Raw genomic sequence first — 15,294 nt, forward strand, 5'->3', positions numbered from 1 at the left:
GGCACAGTCCTCTTGGCATAATTAGGCTTGACCTTATGACGCTCCCTAGATCCTTCCTAGGAAGCTAATTAGCTGTGGGAGGTGCAGCAAGTGCTGCCCAAACAAGTGAAACTCACAAGAACATTGTAACGATGGTGACCACCACCTTGTTTACCTCTGGCTATAGAAGAAAGGCGCAGCTTGCTCTGGATCTCCCTCTGTGGCCCACACGGAGCTGGTGGGGACCGAGCCAGGCAGTTTTCTTTCCTTTTCTTTTTTTAAAAAATATATTTTATTGATTTTTCACAGAGAGGAAGGGAGAGAAGTAGAAAGTTAGAAACATCGATGAGAGAGAAACATCGATCAGCTGCCTCCTGCACATCCCCACTGGGGATGTGCCCGCAACCCAGGTACATGCCCTTGCTGGTTTGATTCCGGTCAAGGGCACATGCGGGGGTTGCAGGCTTGGTCCCCGAGGCCGCTGATCAATGATTCTCTCTCGTCATTGATGTTTCTAGCTCTCGTTCGCTCTCTCTGAAATCAATAAAAATATATTTTAAAAAACTTTAAAAAGAATCAATAAACATATTCTCCGGTGAGACTGCAAATAAATAAATAAAAATAAATAAAACCCAGCAGGACTGCCTTGAGAGTGCTCAGGGCGGCGGGGGTGGGGGGTGGGGGGGTGAGGGGCGCACTGAGACCCAGTTTCCCAGCGGGAGGGCGGGGCAGGTGCGGCCCTGGTGCTGGGCAGCCGGAGGGCCGTGTGCACAGGCTCGCGGCCAGGAGGGGCAGCAGAGGTGCCCGTTTGCGAGACCCGGGACAGCTGCAAGGCCAGTGATCACAGGCGGAGGACCTGCGGGGAACATTCCTTAACAAGGGAGCAGACAGAGCCGGACCAGACCGACGCCAGGACACTGATCTGGGACCCAGGTGCGCCCCGCCCTGGGAGAGCGGGGACTTTCCCATCTATGGTTCCGGGGCATTTACAGCGTTTACAGCATTCACAGGAGAAGCGGGAAATGGTGCTCCACCTGATCCCACCCTCCCAGCGGCTCCCCAGCTGCACCAGGCGCTCAGAGGTGCCGGCAAAAAAATGTAATAATAAATTTTCAACTTATTGTTAAAATATAATAAATTCATGATCTTGAAATAGGAAAGGATTTCTTAAGAAAGACACAAAAAGCACTAACGCTTCAAGGGAAATACCACGTCAAATACATGACACTGTCTTTGTTTTCTTTTATATATATATATATATATATATATATATATATATATTTTTTTTTTTTTTTAATATATTTTATTGATTTTTTACAGAGAGGAAGGGAGAGGGCTAGAGAGTTAGAAACATCGATCAGTTGCCTCCTGCACATCTCCCACTGGGGATGTGCCCACAACCCAGGTACATGCCCTTGACCGGAATCGAACCCGGGACCCTTGAGTCCACAGGCCGACGCTCTATCCACTGAGCCAAACCGGTTTCGGAGCTTTTTAATATATTTTTATTGATGGCAGAGAGGAAGGGAGAGGGATAGAGAGAGAATCATTGATCGGCTGGCTGCCTCCTGCACAGCCCCTGCTGGGGATCGATCCCACAGCCCGGGCATGTGCTCTTGACCAGAATCGAACCTTGGACCCTTCAGTCCACAGGCCGACGCTCTATCCACTGAGCCAAACTGTCCACGGAGCACAGGCCGTGGCCACGGGAGGAGGACGTCCGGACGATGGCGGGGCCCTGTGGAGGGTAAAGGCACCCAGGAGCGCACCCACCTCTCCCACGGGGGTTCTGATGGGGCAAGCGTCTGGTTGAGTGCGGGCATTTGGGCTCAGGCATTTTCCCCAGCAGCCCCCTATTTAGGGGAGGGAAGAACCCCATGTTGAGTCCAGATGGAGGTCTGGGGGGTGGGGAGGAGAGGGGACCCTTGGCTGTGGTGGCCCCGCATGGATCTGGAAACCTGAGTGGGGGCCGTTTGATGAAGAAGTGCAGCCCTAATCCCCACAGCCTGCTCCCCACATCCCCATCAGACCCTCTCTGTTTCCTTTTTTAAAAAAATGAAATCCTGCCCTGGCCGGTGGCTCAATGGTTAGAGCGTCGGCCTGTGGACCAAAGGGTCCTGGGTTTGATTCCAGTCAGGGGCACGTACCTCGGCTGCAGGCTCCTCCCCAGCCCCAGCCCCGGTTGGGGCAAGTGCAGGAGCCAACCAATCGATGCGTCTCACTCACATCGATGTTTCTCTCTGTCCTTCCCTCTCTCTTCCTCTCTCTCTGAAAATCGATGGGGAAATACCCTTGGGGGAGGAGGAGGAGGAAGAGAAGGAGAAGACAGACAGGAAGAAAGAAACCTTTTCGCCCGGCTGGTGTGGCTCGTGGTTGAGCGCTGACCCAAGAGGCTGCTGGTTTGATTCCCAGTCAGGGCACAAGTCCAGGTTGCGTGCAGGAGGAAGCTGGAGGTTTCTATCTCTTTCTCCCTCTCCCTTCTTTCTCTCAAAATCAACAAAAACATCTATTTTTAAAAAAACATTTTTTATTGATTTCAGAGAGGAAGAGAGAGGGAGAGAGAGAGAGAGAGAAACAGGGGATCGAGCCTGCAACCCAGGCATGTGCCCTTGACTGGAATCGAACCCGGGACCCTTCAAGTCCGCAGGCCGATGCTCCATCCACTGAGTCAAACCAGCCAGGGCCACTAAAACATATTTTAAAAATAACATGAAATCTTTGGAGGTCTCAGGACAAGTGGAAAATGGCTGTCAGGGGACACCTAGAGACAGCGCTCCCGGCTCCCTGAGCCACGTGGCCAGGCTGGAGGAGACTCCAGGTCAGAAGACACCGCAGACGGGGTTGCGCCCCAGAGCGACATGGTCAGTCTTCTGCGACCCTTGCCCAAGGTTTTGTACACACGGGGACAGAACCACGCATGTCAGACTGTGGTCCTAGGACCCTGGAGATGGACAGCTGTCACCCGTGCATCACTCTTGATGTCCGCCCGGGCTGCGAAGACTGTTCACAAGCATGTGGCCTCTGCTTGTATCTGGAGTTCTCCACCTTGAGCGTCAGAATCACCTGGACGCTTCCTTAGAGCAGATAGTGGGGGCAGCCCAGGGTTCAGATTCTGTGGCTTCCGGGTGGGGCGACATTGCTGCTCAGAGGTGCGCTGGGGACAACCTTTGTCCTGTGAAAACTTAGGTGCAAAGTAAGACACAGAGAGTCAGTGCATCCAGAATCAGACTAATTACTGGCTCAGGCGTGTTCCCCAGCAAGGCCACAACCCAAGGGTCCTGGGTTCATCAGGAAGGGCCGCTAGAAGGACCTTGAGAACAGCAATGCCGTCACTCCACCCGGAGAACAGGACCATAAAGTTTTATGAGACACTCGTCCTCTCACACCCTCCAACCAGCCAATTACCCCTGAAACACCAGGAAGCAGTCACTTCAGAGGAAGCAGGAGACATTGAGGGCCTGAGCAGTCCCAGCAGCTGCAGCCACAATGCTCAGGTCTCTGCCTCAGGACACGTCCACCTCCTTCACCTGGGACCCCACAAACTCCCCAAAGCCGGAGATGTTCAGGGAGCAACATGAGGTGACCAACCTGGGGTATCCCCAGAACCCAGGGCCCGTGAGGTCCACCGTGGTCCAGGTCCAGGCTGACACCGTGGTGCCCGACCACATCGTCTGGTCCCTGTTCAACACCCTCTTCTTCAACTACTGCTGCCTGGGCTTCGTGGCCTTCGCCTACTCCGTGAAGGTGGGTGCGCGGGGGGCTTCCCCGGAAAGCGTGTGCGCCCCCACAGGGGTGCTGCCCAGACGGCCTTGGGATCGGGGAGCCCTCGTGAGCGCTTTCTGTGCGGATGTGCTGGGGGTCAGGCGGCGGCTCACCCAGTGAGCGTCCGCGTGGGGCTGCGTGGAGGGGCCTGCGGACGGGCGCCACCTGTCTCCACCCCCTGGAGCTCTCCTTTCTGTCCCAACCACAGGGCTCCGTCCTCCACACCTGCCCCTCAGGCCTCAAGTCTGGTCCATTGCTGTTCTCTCCTGAGGCCCTGGAGAGGCGGAGAGGCTGTGAGGGAGGCCCCCCTGGCCTGTCCTGCTCAGGCTCCAGGGAACAGGGAGGGGGTCGCTGACCTGGCTGAGGGCAGGTGGAGGCTGGTGTGGGCAGGGAACAGCTAGGGCCGGGCCTGACTCACAGCACCCGGCTGTCCCCGGGGCCCGTCCAGACCCCTCACCATCCCTTCTCCCCCAGTCTAGGGACCGGAAGATGGTGGGAGACGTGATTGGGGCCCAGAGCCATGCGTCCACCGCCAAGTGCCTGAATATCGTAGCCCTGGTCTTGGGCGTCCTTCTGACCATCGGACTCATTGTTCTCCTGGCCTTTATGTTCCCGCCATACTTTCATGCAGTGCAGCAGGGCATGCGGAATGGTAGAGGCTTCTAGTCGCCGCCATGGCAGGTGGCCGATCCTCCCCACCCCCTGCTGGCCCTCCTGGGCGCCCACCCCTTCCCCCTGCACCTGTTGTGCACACACCTGTCTGCAGCTGAGCTCAATAAAGTGCACCTGTGTGTGACAATGCTGGCCTTTCCTGGGCAGGGGCACTGCCCGCCCCACCTGCCCCTGTACAGCCCCCCTTGCTGCTCTGAGGGGTCCTGGCACTTTCTCAGATGGTCCTGGTTGCTGGCCTTCAGCTGGGAGCAGCGGCTGCACCAGGGGCCTAGGAGGGGGGTCCCTCCTTCCCAGTGTCTGACCCTGACCCAAGGGGCACTGGGCCAGCTCACCCTTGGCCCTGAGGAAAGCCTGGCTGACTCTGAGCAGCTGGGAGCAGCGGTGCTGGGTGAGGGTCGCCGGCGGATCCTCTGGAGGCCACGGAGTCTGCACGTGGGGTGCAGGGTGCAGCCCAGGCCCCAGCCCCTCCTGGGCGGCCCTCCAGCCCCCCAGCTCCGTCCTGGCTCCTCTGCAGGGGGCAGGGTTAGGGGCAGCCAGTGGCCCAGGAGGGACAGAGGGCTCAGCCCCAATGGACAGAAACCCTGAGAGGAAGGACCGATCCTCCCACTGATACCGAATGTTTGGACTGGAACCCGGATCCATTGTCCGCTGGAACCGAAGAATGAATCCGCGGACATTCATTCGATCGAGTGGTCGAGCAAAGGTGAAGATTTATTGACAGACGCCCACGTAAGGAGGGGTAAGGGCCCCACAGAGTGAACTCCCAAGTAGGCAGGGGGAACGGGTCCCACGGAGTCCCTTTTCCCTGTGGTTTATGAAGGCTGCAGTTCCTCTGCCCCCATCTCCCCTCTGACCGTCCACATGCCCCTGGAACTGGTTATGGTAGTGACTCCTGAGGCCCTCCTCCCTCAGAGTCCCTCCTTTCCTCTGGGCTGTCTTCGTTTCCACCTGAATGAAGGGCTTTCTTCCTTCTCTTTATTTTGTAAATACGGACCTTTCCTGGTCCTTCCAGTGTCCTTGTCCCATGCAAATGCCCCTGTTGCTGCTCCCTTGTCCTGTGGAGATGTCACTGCACCCGCTTCCTGGGGTTATGGGAGTGTGCCTTGTCCCAGTCTGCAGCCCCGCGCTTTTCCGTGGACCCCAATTCTAAGAAATTCCTAATCCTGCCTATGTTCCCCCCAAATGCCTTCTTCACCCACCAAACCGTCTGGGCCTGCTGGCTGGAGCTGCCGGTGCCAGGAAGGGCCCACTAGCCGATGGGCGCCCTGGGGCTCTGGGCCTGAGCCTTTGCCAGGGCCCGGGATGCACACGGGGTGGAGCCGTCCTCACCGGGACCCCCATGCCCTGCACAGGCGCCTGGAGAGGCTGGAGAAGGCCCGGGGGCTGGTGTCCGGGAGGTGAGCGGCCTCCAGGAGCCTTGCCCTGGGGGCGAGGTGGGTCCTGCTGGCGCTGCTCTGTGGGCAGCAGCTGTCCCGCCGCCAGAGGGAGGGACAACCCCCACCCACAGCCCCGGTGACAGCCCCGCAGCACCTGATCCTGGGCCCCGCGCGGTGCTTTGTCTGTGGGGGTGGGGATGCCTCGCGGGAGGGTGCCCTCGGCCCGGGAAGGGTGGGCGGTCCCGCGTCGGAGCCGGAGGGGCTGAGGCCCAGGGAAGATGTGTTGTCCGGGGTTTGACCGCAGAACGGCCGCTCGGACCGGACATGGAGAACCAGGCGCCCCTCCCCCCACAGTGGGCGTGGCTTGGAGGGTGGGTGCGGAGGGGACCTGGGCAGGGCTTAGCGGATGGGGGCGGGGCCTAGCGGATGGGGCGGGGCCTAGCGGGAGGGGCGCAGCCGGACGCGGTGGAGGGACCAGTTGCGCCCTCTCTGCGGGGCGTCAGGTCTAGGCTGCCCGGACCCTCCGCGGGCGGAGCAGCGAGTGTTTCCCGGGCCCCGAGGCGGGGCCGTCCTCCCGGGGCCTGACCCCTTCCTGCTTCGAGTGGGACCCCTGGGGACCGGGGCGTCCCGGGGAGACCCTGTGACTCTCCGACCCGCAGGCCGCCCCTGGCATTAGGGCGCTGCTATTGGGCAGAGAAGGGGGCGCAGGTGAGGGGTGGGAGGGCCCATGGCTGGTGTGCGGCTGGTGTCCGGTGCCTGGGGAGCAAGGGGCAGGCTTGGCCGGCCCCCCTCCCCCGCCGCCCCGCTGGTTGCAGCAGGGTCCGCCTCAGGCACCCTGAGCGCCCACAGGTCTGGAATTCTTGACCAACCAGGTGCGGCTCACTTCCGGTCAGGGGTCACCTGGGCTCTCTCCACCGGTGGCCTGTCCCCTGCGGCCTCTGGAGCCGATGGGGACCTTGGGGGCCACTGTTCCCCAAATGAACTCCTCCTGCGTCAGGGCTCAGCCCTCTGGGAAGGAGGGACCCCCCCACAGCCGTTTCCATGCGTTGCCCCCAGCTTGGGGCCAGGTGCCGGTCAGGTCCAAGGACACCACCACTCTCCCCCACCACCACCCAGGGCAGCAGGCAGGGGCAGGTGGTGGGCTCCGTCTCAGGGGCTCTCACAGGACCCTCCCCAGGTGGAAACACAGCATCGTCACCAACACCTGCTTTATTGAGCGCCATCGTAGACACGGGTGTAGACACAGCTGGGAACACGCGACAGTCTCCGCTGGGGGCAAGTACCAGTGGCCTCGCTAACGCTTTCTGACGTCACATTTACAGGGACTTGTGAGAAGCAGGTATAATGATGAAACGAATGAAGAAAATGACCAACACAACAAGGCTAACGGTCAGCGCCCAGATGTTCAGGCACTTGGCGGTGGACGCATGGCTCTGGGCCCCAGTCATGTCTCCCATCATCTTCCGGTCCCTAGACTGGGGGAGAAGAGATGGTGAGGGGTGTGGACGGGCCCTGGGGACAGCTGGGTGCTGTGACTCAGGCCGGGCTCTGGCTGCTTCCTGCCCAGACCAGCCTCCACCTGCCCTCAGCCAGGTCAGCGACCCCGTCCCTGTGCCCTGGAGCCTGAGCAGGACAGGCCAGGGGGGCCTCCCTCCCAGCCTCTCAGCCTCTCCAGGGCCTCAGGGCTCCTCTCCCCCTGCCCTGGCCATTTGCTGGCCTCTCCCCCTCCAGGGGCCAGGGTTTCCGAGTTCCCTTGTTCTCCCTTCAGAGCCTTGAGGCCAGGCCGTGTGGTGAGTCTGAGAGATGTAGTTCCTGGTGTTGTCAGTAGAGAACAAAGGCTGACACTGCGTCCCGCAGCCTCAGCGTGACCTGTACACACACACACACACACACACACACACACACACACACACACACACACACACACACACACACCGGCTCCTCAATCCCAAGGGTCATCTGGGCAGCACACTTGTGTGGGCGCCCACACGCCTTCCATGTAGCCGCCCCCCGCCGCCCCCCCTCCGCGCACCCACCTTCACGGAGTAGGCCAAGGCCACGAAGCCCAGGCAGCATACGTTGAAGTAGAGGGTGTTGAACAGGGACCAGACGATGTGGTCGGGCACCACGGGCTCATCCTGGACGTGGACCACGGTGGACATCATGGGCCCTGAGTTCTGGGGAGCCCCCAGCACAGACACCTCGTATTCCTCCTTGATCATCTCCGGTTTGGGGAGCAGGTGGGTCCGAGGTGAAGAAGGTGGACGCGTCCTGAAGCAGAGGCCTGAGCCCTGTGGCTGCAGCTGCTGGGGCTGCGCAGGCCCCGCCTTCCCAGCGGGAGTCTGATTTCTCAGAAGTGCCCTGGGGTTTCCTGGGGTTTTCAACATGGGTGACTTGGCTGGTTCCTAGGAGGGTGGAAGAAACCCATGCTGTCAGGTGACATAGGGCAGATCGGGAGGAAATCCTGAGGTTTACTGTCATCTACGTGCGAGTTTCCTGGTTTCCTGTCTGCGTCACTCAGGCCAGGTCTGGTCTCCTCTAGGCCTCGGTGGGCTCTGGCGGCTTTTCCCCGCCGGCAGCCACCCATCCCCCCAGCCCAGGCCCAAGCCCGTGCGGGCTCACCCCCATGCAGGGCCCTGCCTGTGGCCCCGTGGACCCCACACTCCTGCCCCAGAGTGAGGCCGCCCCACAGCCCACCCTCGGCTGGCTCAGGCCTCTTCTCGGAAGGCCACGCTGCTGCAGGGGGGGTGCCTCCTGGTTGGGCCTGGACCCAGCAGCCCCTGTTGCCTGTCTCAGGGGGCCCTGCAGGCCCTCTCGGGGGGCCGGGGGGGGGGGGCGTGAACAAGGACATGGGCGCTGGATGCCGGAGGAGGCGGCTGGGGTGGGAGAGGGAGGATGCTGGGCATTTGGCAGCAGCCTCCAGGCGCAGGTCGCAGACTGTGCGAGCCCCGCCCTCCTCCCTCCCTCCGGTCCCCCATCATTCTGCAGAGTGTTGTCGCTTGGTTAGCTGGGAGGTTGACTCCGGTCTTCAGGCCCGGCCCCTTCTCGGGGAGAGGTCGGGGCACGGAGGAGCCGGGATGCAGCTCTGTGTAGACTAAAGGGTCGCCATCCGTAGGCCTCACCTGCGTGGGGGCGGGTGTGGGTGCCCACGGCCCGAACCTGGCCTGGCCCTCGGGACCCATGGCCTCCCCCTGGCAGCCCAGCGGGTCAAGGCTGCAGACCAGCTTCCCGGTGCCCCATGGTTCCCCGAGGCCCAGAGGTCTGGCCTCATGCTGGGCCTCTCAGCTTCCACGCTCTGGTCCTGTGAGTGCCTCCCCTGGGCCCCGCAGGTGCCTGCGGCGGCCGTGTCCACGGGAAATGGTCCCGGTGAAAGAGCTGGTGTGGCCTGTGCTCCCTGGACCCACTGACCCAGCGGTGGCCCGCCTGGCGGAGCCGCGTGCACTGGGCAATCCGGGGCGTGGAGGGGGAGCCCCGCCTGGCGCCTGGTCTGGAGAGAGGGCAGGGGCTTGGGACGCACCTGCTCAAGGTCCTGATGGGCTGCACAGGCCAGTGCGGGGGGTGGGGGTGGGGCAGCCCGCCCACCTGGGCTGTTTCCCTGGGGAGCCGCCCCGGGCTGATGAGGGGTGTGGGGGTGCAGAGGTGACAGTGACGGGCGGTGACCAGTGGCCGGGACCTGCTCCCGGGATAACCTTACTTTCCATTCGTCAAATGACGGCAGGCCGCCTCCCACCACGTCTGTGAGCGTCAGCCTGATTTCTTCAAATACTGTTTCTGCCCCTCGACGCCCGGGCACCGTCGTTCACCGTCAACACGCTGGGTGCGGCCCCGGCCCCACGCTGAGCTCGCTTCGCCTCGCCGCGTTTTTCCTTCTGTGCCTCGTGCCGGGCCTCACTGGCCGGGCTCAGGGCCACGGGCTCGCTCTCTCTCTCTCTCTCTCTCTCTCTCTCTCTCTCTCTCTCTCTCTCGCTGCCGGGCCCGGTGGACGTGCTCATGGTTGTGGTATTTCCCCCACAACCTGTCCGCGCTGTGCGGATGGCTCTCTCTGTGTTGACACTTTCCTTTGGGGCGCTGCTCTCCCCCGCTTTTCTCTGGTTTGTTTGATGCGGTTTTCTCCGCTTCTCTGACCGCATCCGGGAGGAGATTTCACCGTTTTCTAGTGGATGCCTGTGTGGGCTTCCTCAGACACGACTCCTGCTGACTCCGCCCCCCGCGGGTGGCCCGTGGCTTCCCGTCCACTGTCAGAGCCCCTGGGGGAGGACTGGGCTTTGAAAACCATAAAACGCGGCTGTTGGAACGGAGGCCCCCCCCCGCCCCCCCCGCCCCCCGGGCACCGCTGCTGCCGCTCGCAGTGCCACCTCTTAGGTAATGGCTTTGTCCTGTGTGACTGTGTCGAAATCTGTGGTGAACAAATGTTTGGACACAGATTACTTACATGACTGAAACCGGTAAGCCCCACTCTTTGGGGGGGTGTGGGGGGTGTGGGGGGTGTCAGGGAACATGTCGGGGCGCACCCGCAACACGAAGGCGGCCGCTGAGAAACCTGAGCCTCCCGCTCCCGGAGCGGGGAGCACGGGCCCGGCCCCGACTTTCCTGAGCCCGAGCACATCCCCACACGTGTGTCCGGCTTCAGGGGGAATTCACACGACATACAATCAGCTGCTCGGAAGTGCACATTTCAGCGGCGCTTACTGGACTCACATGTTCTCCAGCGTCAACTTTTCTTCACCCCAGAAAAGCATCCAGAGCCCATTAGGTAACCACCCCCCACTTCCCAGTCCCCCGTCTCGGGGCGCCACCCAGCTCTGTCTCGATGGCATTGCCTGTGCCGGTGGAGCCTGTGAAGGAGTCGTATCCTGTGTGACCTCGAGTCTGTCTTCATTTTCTTTGCCAAGTGCTTTTGCGGGCCATCCGAGTAGGAGCACGTGTCAGGACATGGCTCCTTGTCCGGCTGCCTTTGTCTGGTCTCTCCCCCATTGCTAGGCACCTGGGCTGTTGCCACTCTGAGGCCAGAACGCTGCCATGACGACAGTGCGTGCGTCGGCCCGGACGTGCCTTCGCGGCCATGCCTTCACGGCTCCGTCCTCGCCTGGGGTTAGACCTGCTGGGTCGCGTGGTCGCTCTGTTTGAAGCCGGGGCAGCTGCCCCATTTCACGTCCTGCCAGCCCTGCGGGAGGGGTCGGCCCCCCTGTGTCCGCACCACACGGCTCTTTCCTGGTATTTTGGCAACACCCATCCTCATGGGTGTGACGGTGGCTCATGGTGGTTTGATTTGCATTTGTAATCATAATGGTGACTCTCTTATCAGATGCTGGTTGGCCATTTGTATGTCTTCCTTTCTTAAAAAGAAAAAGTATTTTTAAAAATTGATTTCAGAGAGAGGAAAGGAAAGGGAGAGAGAGGGAAACATTGATGAGACAGAAGCGTCGATCGGCTGCCTCCCGCAGCCCCCACTGGGGATGGAGCCGGCAATCTTCTTGGAGAAATGTGACTCAAGTCCTTTGTCCTTAAAAATTGTCATAGTTTTTGTTTTTTTCTTTTTGTTAATCCTTCCCCGAGGATATTTCCCCTCATTGGTTTTTAGAGAGTGGAAAGGAGGGAGGGAGAGAGAGAGGCATCGATGTGAGAGGGCAACATGGACCTCTGCCTCCTGCAGGCAGCACCCACCCCCCCGCCTGTGCATGGGGTGACACCCAGCAGCTGAGCCCCGCGGCGGCCGGGGTGCAGTGTATATTCATAACTGCGCGCCCCCCTTCAAGTAGCACCAGCTTCACAGGTCCTGCAGGAAACAGCAGATGCCCCCGGCCCCTCCCTCCCGTCCCTCGGCCTTGGGCCACGGTAACCACGCAGTCCCGCTGCTTTCCTGTAACCTCACAGTCAGTCCTGCTCCCCATTCAGTTCAAAGAAAGAAGTAGAGTAGTTTTACCTCCATGTATTCCTTCTCGGATGCACTGCTTTGTTGATGGGGGTCAGAGTGTCTAGCCTATGAGTTTTCTCTCTGTCTGATAGACTTCTTCTTTTAAAAAAATATACATTTTTATTGATTTCAGAGTGGAGGGGAGAGGGAGAGAGAGAGCAACATCAATGAAGAGAATCATTGAGTGGCTGCCTCCTGCACGCCCGCTACTGGGAATCGAGCCCACAACCCCGGGCATGTGCGCTGGACCGGAATCAAACCGGGGGCCCTTCAGTCCGCAGACGGATGCTCTGTCCACTGAGCCAAACCGGCCAGGGCTCTAAGACTCTGACCGGGCAAGGCTGCGGACAAACCCCCTGGTCTCGTCTGAGAAAATCCCTTCTCCTGGACTTTCGCGGGACACGTGCAGTGGGTGGAGAGTTCCAGGCAGGCGGGCTGTCCTGTCTGCTCAGCACTGTCAGGGGTTCTCCTTGCCTCTCGCTCCGTTGTCTCAGAGGTGGCCTTCGATGCGACCCTTACCTTTCATTTTCTAGAGGTGGGGTCTGTGGGCTTTTGGCTGTGGTTTTTCAATGTTTTTGCATTTTGAATAGGATATGCGTTGGTGTTTTTTCTTTCTTCTCCCCCCGCCCCACCCCCCGCCCATCCTGGAATAGCCCATCACTAAGGCTTTCCCCCTTAACGTCTGCACTGCCCAGCATTAATATAAGTGCAAAAGCAAACGTTTGCTTAATGTTTCATGGAGTATATTTTTCATTTTATGAAATTCAAACGTTTCCAGCCCTTGCTCAAAGTTTGTATCTGTTAGGTCGGAGGGAGCCCAGGATCGGACACATGCAGACGTGTGACGAGATAATGGACTCCCCCGGCATTTCTAACAGACCAGTGTGCCAGACACAGACACCGGGGAGTTACTATAGTAACCAGTCCAAGGGAATAGTGACCAATCAGAGGAGATATCAGGGCACCAGGATCTGCAGCCTTTATAAGCCACAGGGAAAAGGAACTCAGTGGAACCCTTTCCCCCTCCCCATGTGGGAGTCCATTCTGTGGGACTCTTTCCTCTCCCCACGTGGAAGTCTGTACTTGTTCTTCAATAAATTTCCACCTTTGCCCTGACCGGTTTGGCTCAGTGGATAGAGCATCAGCCTGCGGACTGAAGGGTCCCGTGTTCGATTCCAGTCAAGGGCACATGCCTGGGTTGCAGGCTCGATCCCCAGTAAGGTGGCGTGCAGGAGGCAGCCGATCAATGATTCTCTCTCATCATTGATGTTTCTCTCTCTCTTTCCCTCTCCCTTCCTCTCTGAAATCAATAAAGATATACTAAAATCCTATCTAATAAAAGAGAAACATGGTAATTAGCGTACGACCGCTACCCTTCTCATTGGCTAATCAGGGCAATATGCAAATTAACTGCCAGCCAAGATGGCGGCCGGCAGCCAGGCAGTGGAAGCGAACATGAGGCTTGCTTGCTTCAGTGACGAAGGATTCCAACATTCCCGCCTGCCGCTGCTGGCCTCTGAGCTGCAACTCTAAGCAACTATGTTACAAATATAGAAGCTAAACAAAACCCCAGAAACCTGCTTTCAGCGAGCCCGGGATCTCAGAGCTGGAGTTATACATTGTTTTGATTATAGAACCTAAACAAACCAGATACCTGCTTTCAGCAGCGGAGGCCTCAGAGCTGGAGCCAGAGCTAAAGCTGGCCCAGAATAAAAAAAAAAAGAAAAAAAGGAGCAGTTGGGAGCTTCAGTCCCAGCCTGAAAACAGCCCTTAGCCCCTCACCCAGACTGGCCAGGCACCCCAGTGGGGACCCCCACCCTGAAGGGTGTGTGACTAGCTGCAAACAGCCATCATCCCCTCATCCAGGCTGGCCAGGCACCCCAGTGGGGACCCCCACCCTGAAGGGTGTGTGACCAGCTGCAAACAGCCATCATCCCCTCACCCAGGCTGGCCAGGCACCCCAGCGGGGACCCCCACCCTGATCCAGGACACCCTTCAGGGCAAACCAGCCAGTCCCACCCATGCACCAGGCCTCTATCCTATATAGTAAAAGGGTAATATGCCTCCCAGCACCGGGATCAGCGGAGCCACAAGGCCTCTGAGCACCGGGATCAGCGGAGCCGAGAGGCCTCCCGGCACTGGGATCAGCGTGACAGGGGGCAGTGCCCAAACCCCCTGATCGCCCTGTGGCTCTGTGTGTGACAGGGGGCGGGGCCACAACCTCCTTATCCGCCCTGCTCTGTTGGTGACAAGGGAAGGCGCCCCAACCCCCTGATCAGCCCTGCTCTGTGCCTGATAGGGGGGAGCTCCCCAACCCCCTGATCGCCCTGCGGCTCTGTGTGTGACAGGGTGCGGCGCCCCAATGCCCCTGCCCCCCACGGGCCCTGCTCTGTGTGTGACGGGGTAGAGCCATAATCTCCCCATCGGCCCTGCCCTGAGTGTGACAGGGGGCGGTGCCCCAACCCCCCAATCGGCCCTACCCTGAGCGTGACTGAGGGTGGCATTGCATCCTCCTGATCTGCCCTGCTCTGTGCATGACAGGGGGCGGTGCCCCAACTCCCCAATCAGCCCTGCTCTGAGCCCGACCAGGGGCTGCACCTAGGGATTGGGCCTGCCCTCTGCCACCCGGGAGCAGGCCTAAGCCAGCAGGTCGTTATCTCCCGAGGGGTCCCAGACTGCGAGAGGGCACAGGCCGGGCTGAGGGACCCCCCCCTCCCCGCTGAGTGCACAAATTTTTGTGCACCGGGCCTCTAGTAATAATAATAAAACGCAACGCCGTACCATTGACCATAGTCACAAGCTGCGCCTGATGACCCTGTGACAGTTGTTTTACGGCTGAAAGTTTGTACCTTTGGTTCCCCTTCACCCACTTATCCTACCACCTCTCCCGGCAGCACCAGTCTGCACACGTGGGCACAGGGCCGGCACCAGCAGCAGCACGGGCTGAAGCCAGCCCCGAGGGGCTCGTGCTGTGCCCGGGGCAGGATCTCGGTCCCTGAGGGCAGAAACCAGGGCAGCATGTGACTTCCTCCACCTCGAGGCCCGGAGGCACCTGGACCTCGTTTGGAGAAGGTGGCCCCCAGAGACGGGCCAGCGACAGGCCGACAGGACCGTCGGCTCCCGTTGCTTCCCGGCCTTCCTGCCCAGGAGAGCACTTAGTCGACGTTTCTCAGGGTGTGGACGGGGCCGCGGATCGCTAAGTGTGGGTCCTCCCCTTCCCTCCGGCCGCGATAGGAAGCCGGGCCCAGCCCACACGACGCCTGGGGCGCGGATCGCGGACCCTGTGGCCGCAGCAGGACCTGCGTGGGGCGAAGCTCTCGGCCGATGTCCGTGTCCACGTAGGAAACATTCAAACCTGTAGAGGACGTCTGTGAGTTTATTTGAGCCGAACTGCTGACAATTGGCGGGAAGCAGAATGCCAGGACTGGGGTGAGGACTGGGGTGATGCTCTGGAGAAAGAAGGGTCTGCGCCTGTTTACAAACTCCGTTGAGAGGAGAGGTAGGTGGGCTCCGGAACCCCACTGAGATGGGTCAGGCAGGCGGGAGAAAGCACAGCGGGAGACACATTGTGCACAAAGGCGGGTACGGGCA

The 15,294-nt window shown here is 60.0% G+C and overlaps 2 protein-coding genes across 2 annotated transcripts; one reads left to right on the plus strand and one right to left on the minus strand.

Annotated features, from left to right (window-relative positions):
- The first annotated feature begins 3,537 nt into the window (after positions 1-3,537).
- Positions 3,538-4,540, plus strand: LOC118649061 (interferon-induced transmembrane protein 1-like). Its single transcript, XM_036295825.1, has 2 exons — positions 3,538-3,723; positions 4,216-4,540. The coding sequence occupies exons 1-2, from the start codon at positions 3,538-3,540 to the stop codon at positions 4,405-4,407; spliced, it is 378 nt and encodes a 125-aa protein (XP_036151718.1). The 3' UTR covers positions 4,408-4,540.
- A 2,440-nt stretch (positions 4,541-6,980) lies between these two features.
- On the minus strand, positions 6,981-8,194 carry LOC118649095 (interferon-induced transmembrane protein 2-like). The gene is made up of 2 exons (XM_036295896.1): positions 7,826-8,194; positions 6,981-7,264 (listed from the first exon to the last, which is right to left on the minus strand). Exons 1-2 carry the CDS (start codon positions 8,174-8,176, stop codon positions 7,106-7,108), a joined length of 510 nt encoding a protein of 169 aa, XP_036151789.1. The 5' UTR covers positions 8,177-8,194; the 3' UTR covers positions 6,981-7,105.
- Between the last annotated feature and the right edge of the window lie 7,100 nt (positions 8,195-15,294).

Source organism: Myotis myotis, unplaced genomic scaffold, assembly GCF_014108235.1.
Source record: "Myotis myotis isolate mMyoMyo1 unplaced genomic scaffold, mMyoMyo1.p scaffold_m19_p_27, whole genome shotgun sequence".
Classification (NCBI taxonomy): Eukaryota; Metazoa; Chordata; class Mammalia; order Chiroptera; family Vespertilionidae; genus Myotis; species Myotis myotis.

Coding starts and splice junctions, on each gene's coding strand:
- LOC118649061 (XM_036295825.1), top strand. CDS start 3,538: ATGTTCAGGGAGCAACATGAGGTGACCAACCTGGGGTATCCCCAGAAC. Junction 3,724..4,215: donor CCTTCGCCTACTCCGTGAAG/GTGGGTGCGCGG, acceptor CTTCTCCCCCAG/TCTAGGGACCGGAAGATGGT.
- LOC118649095 (XM_036295896.1), bottom strand. CDS start 8,176: ATGTTGAAAACCCCAGGAAACCCCAGGGCACTTCTGAGAAATCAGACT. Junction 7,265..7,825: donor CCTTGGCCTACTCCGTGAAG/GTGGGTGCGCGG, acceptor CTTCTCCCCCAG/TCTAGGGACCGGAAGATGAT.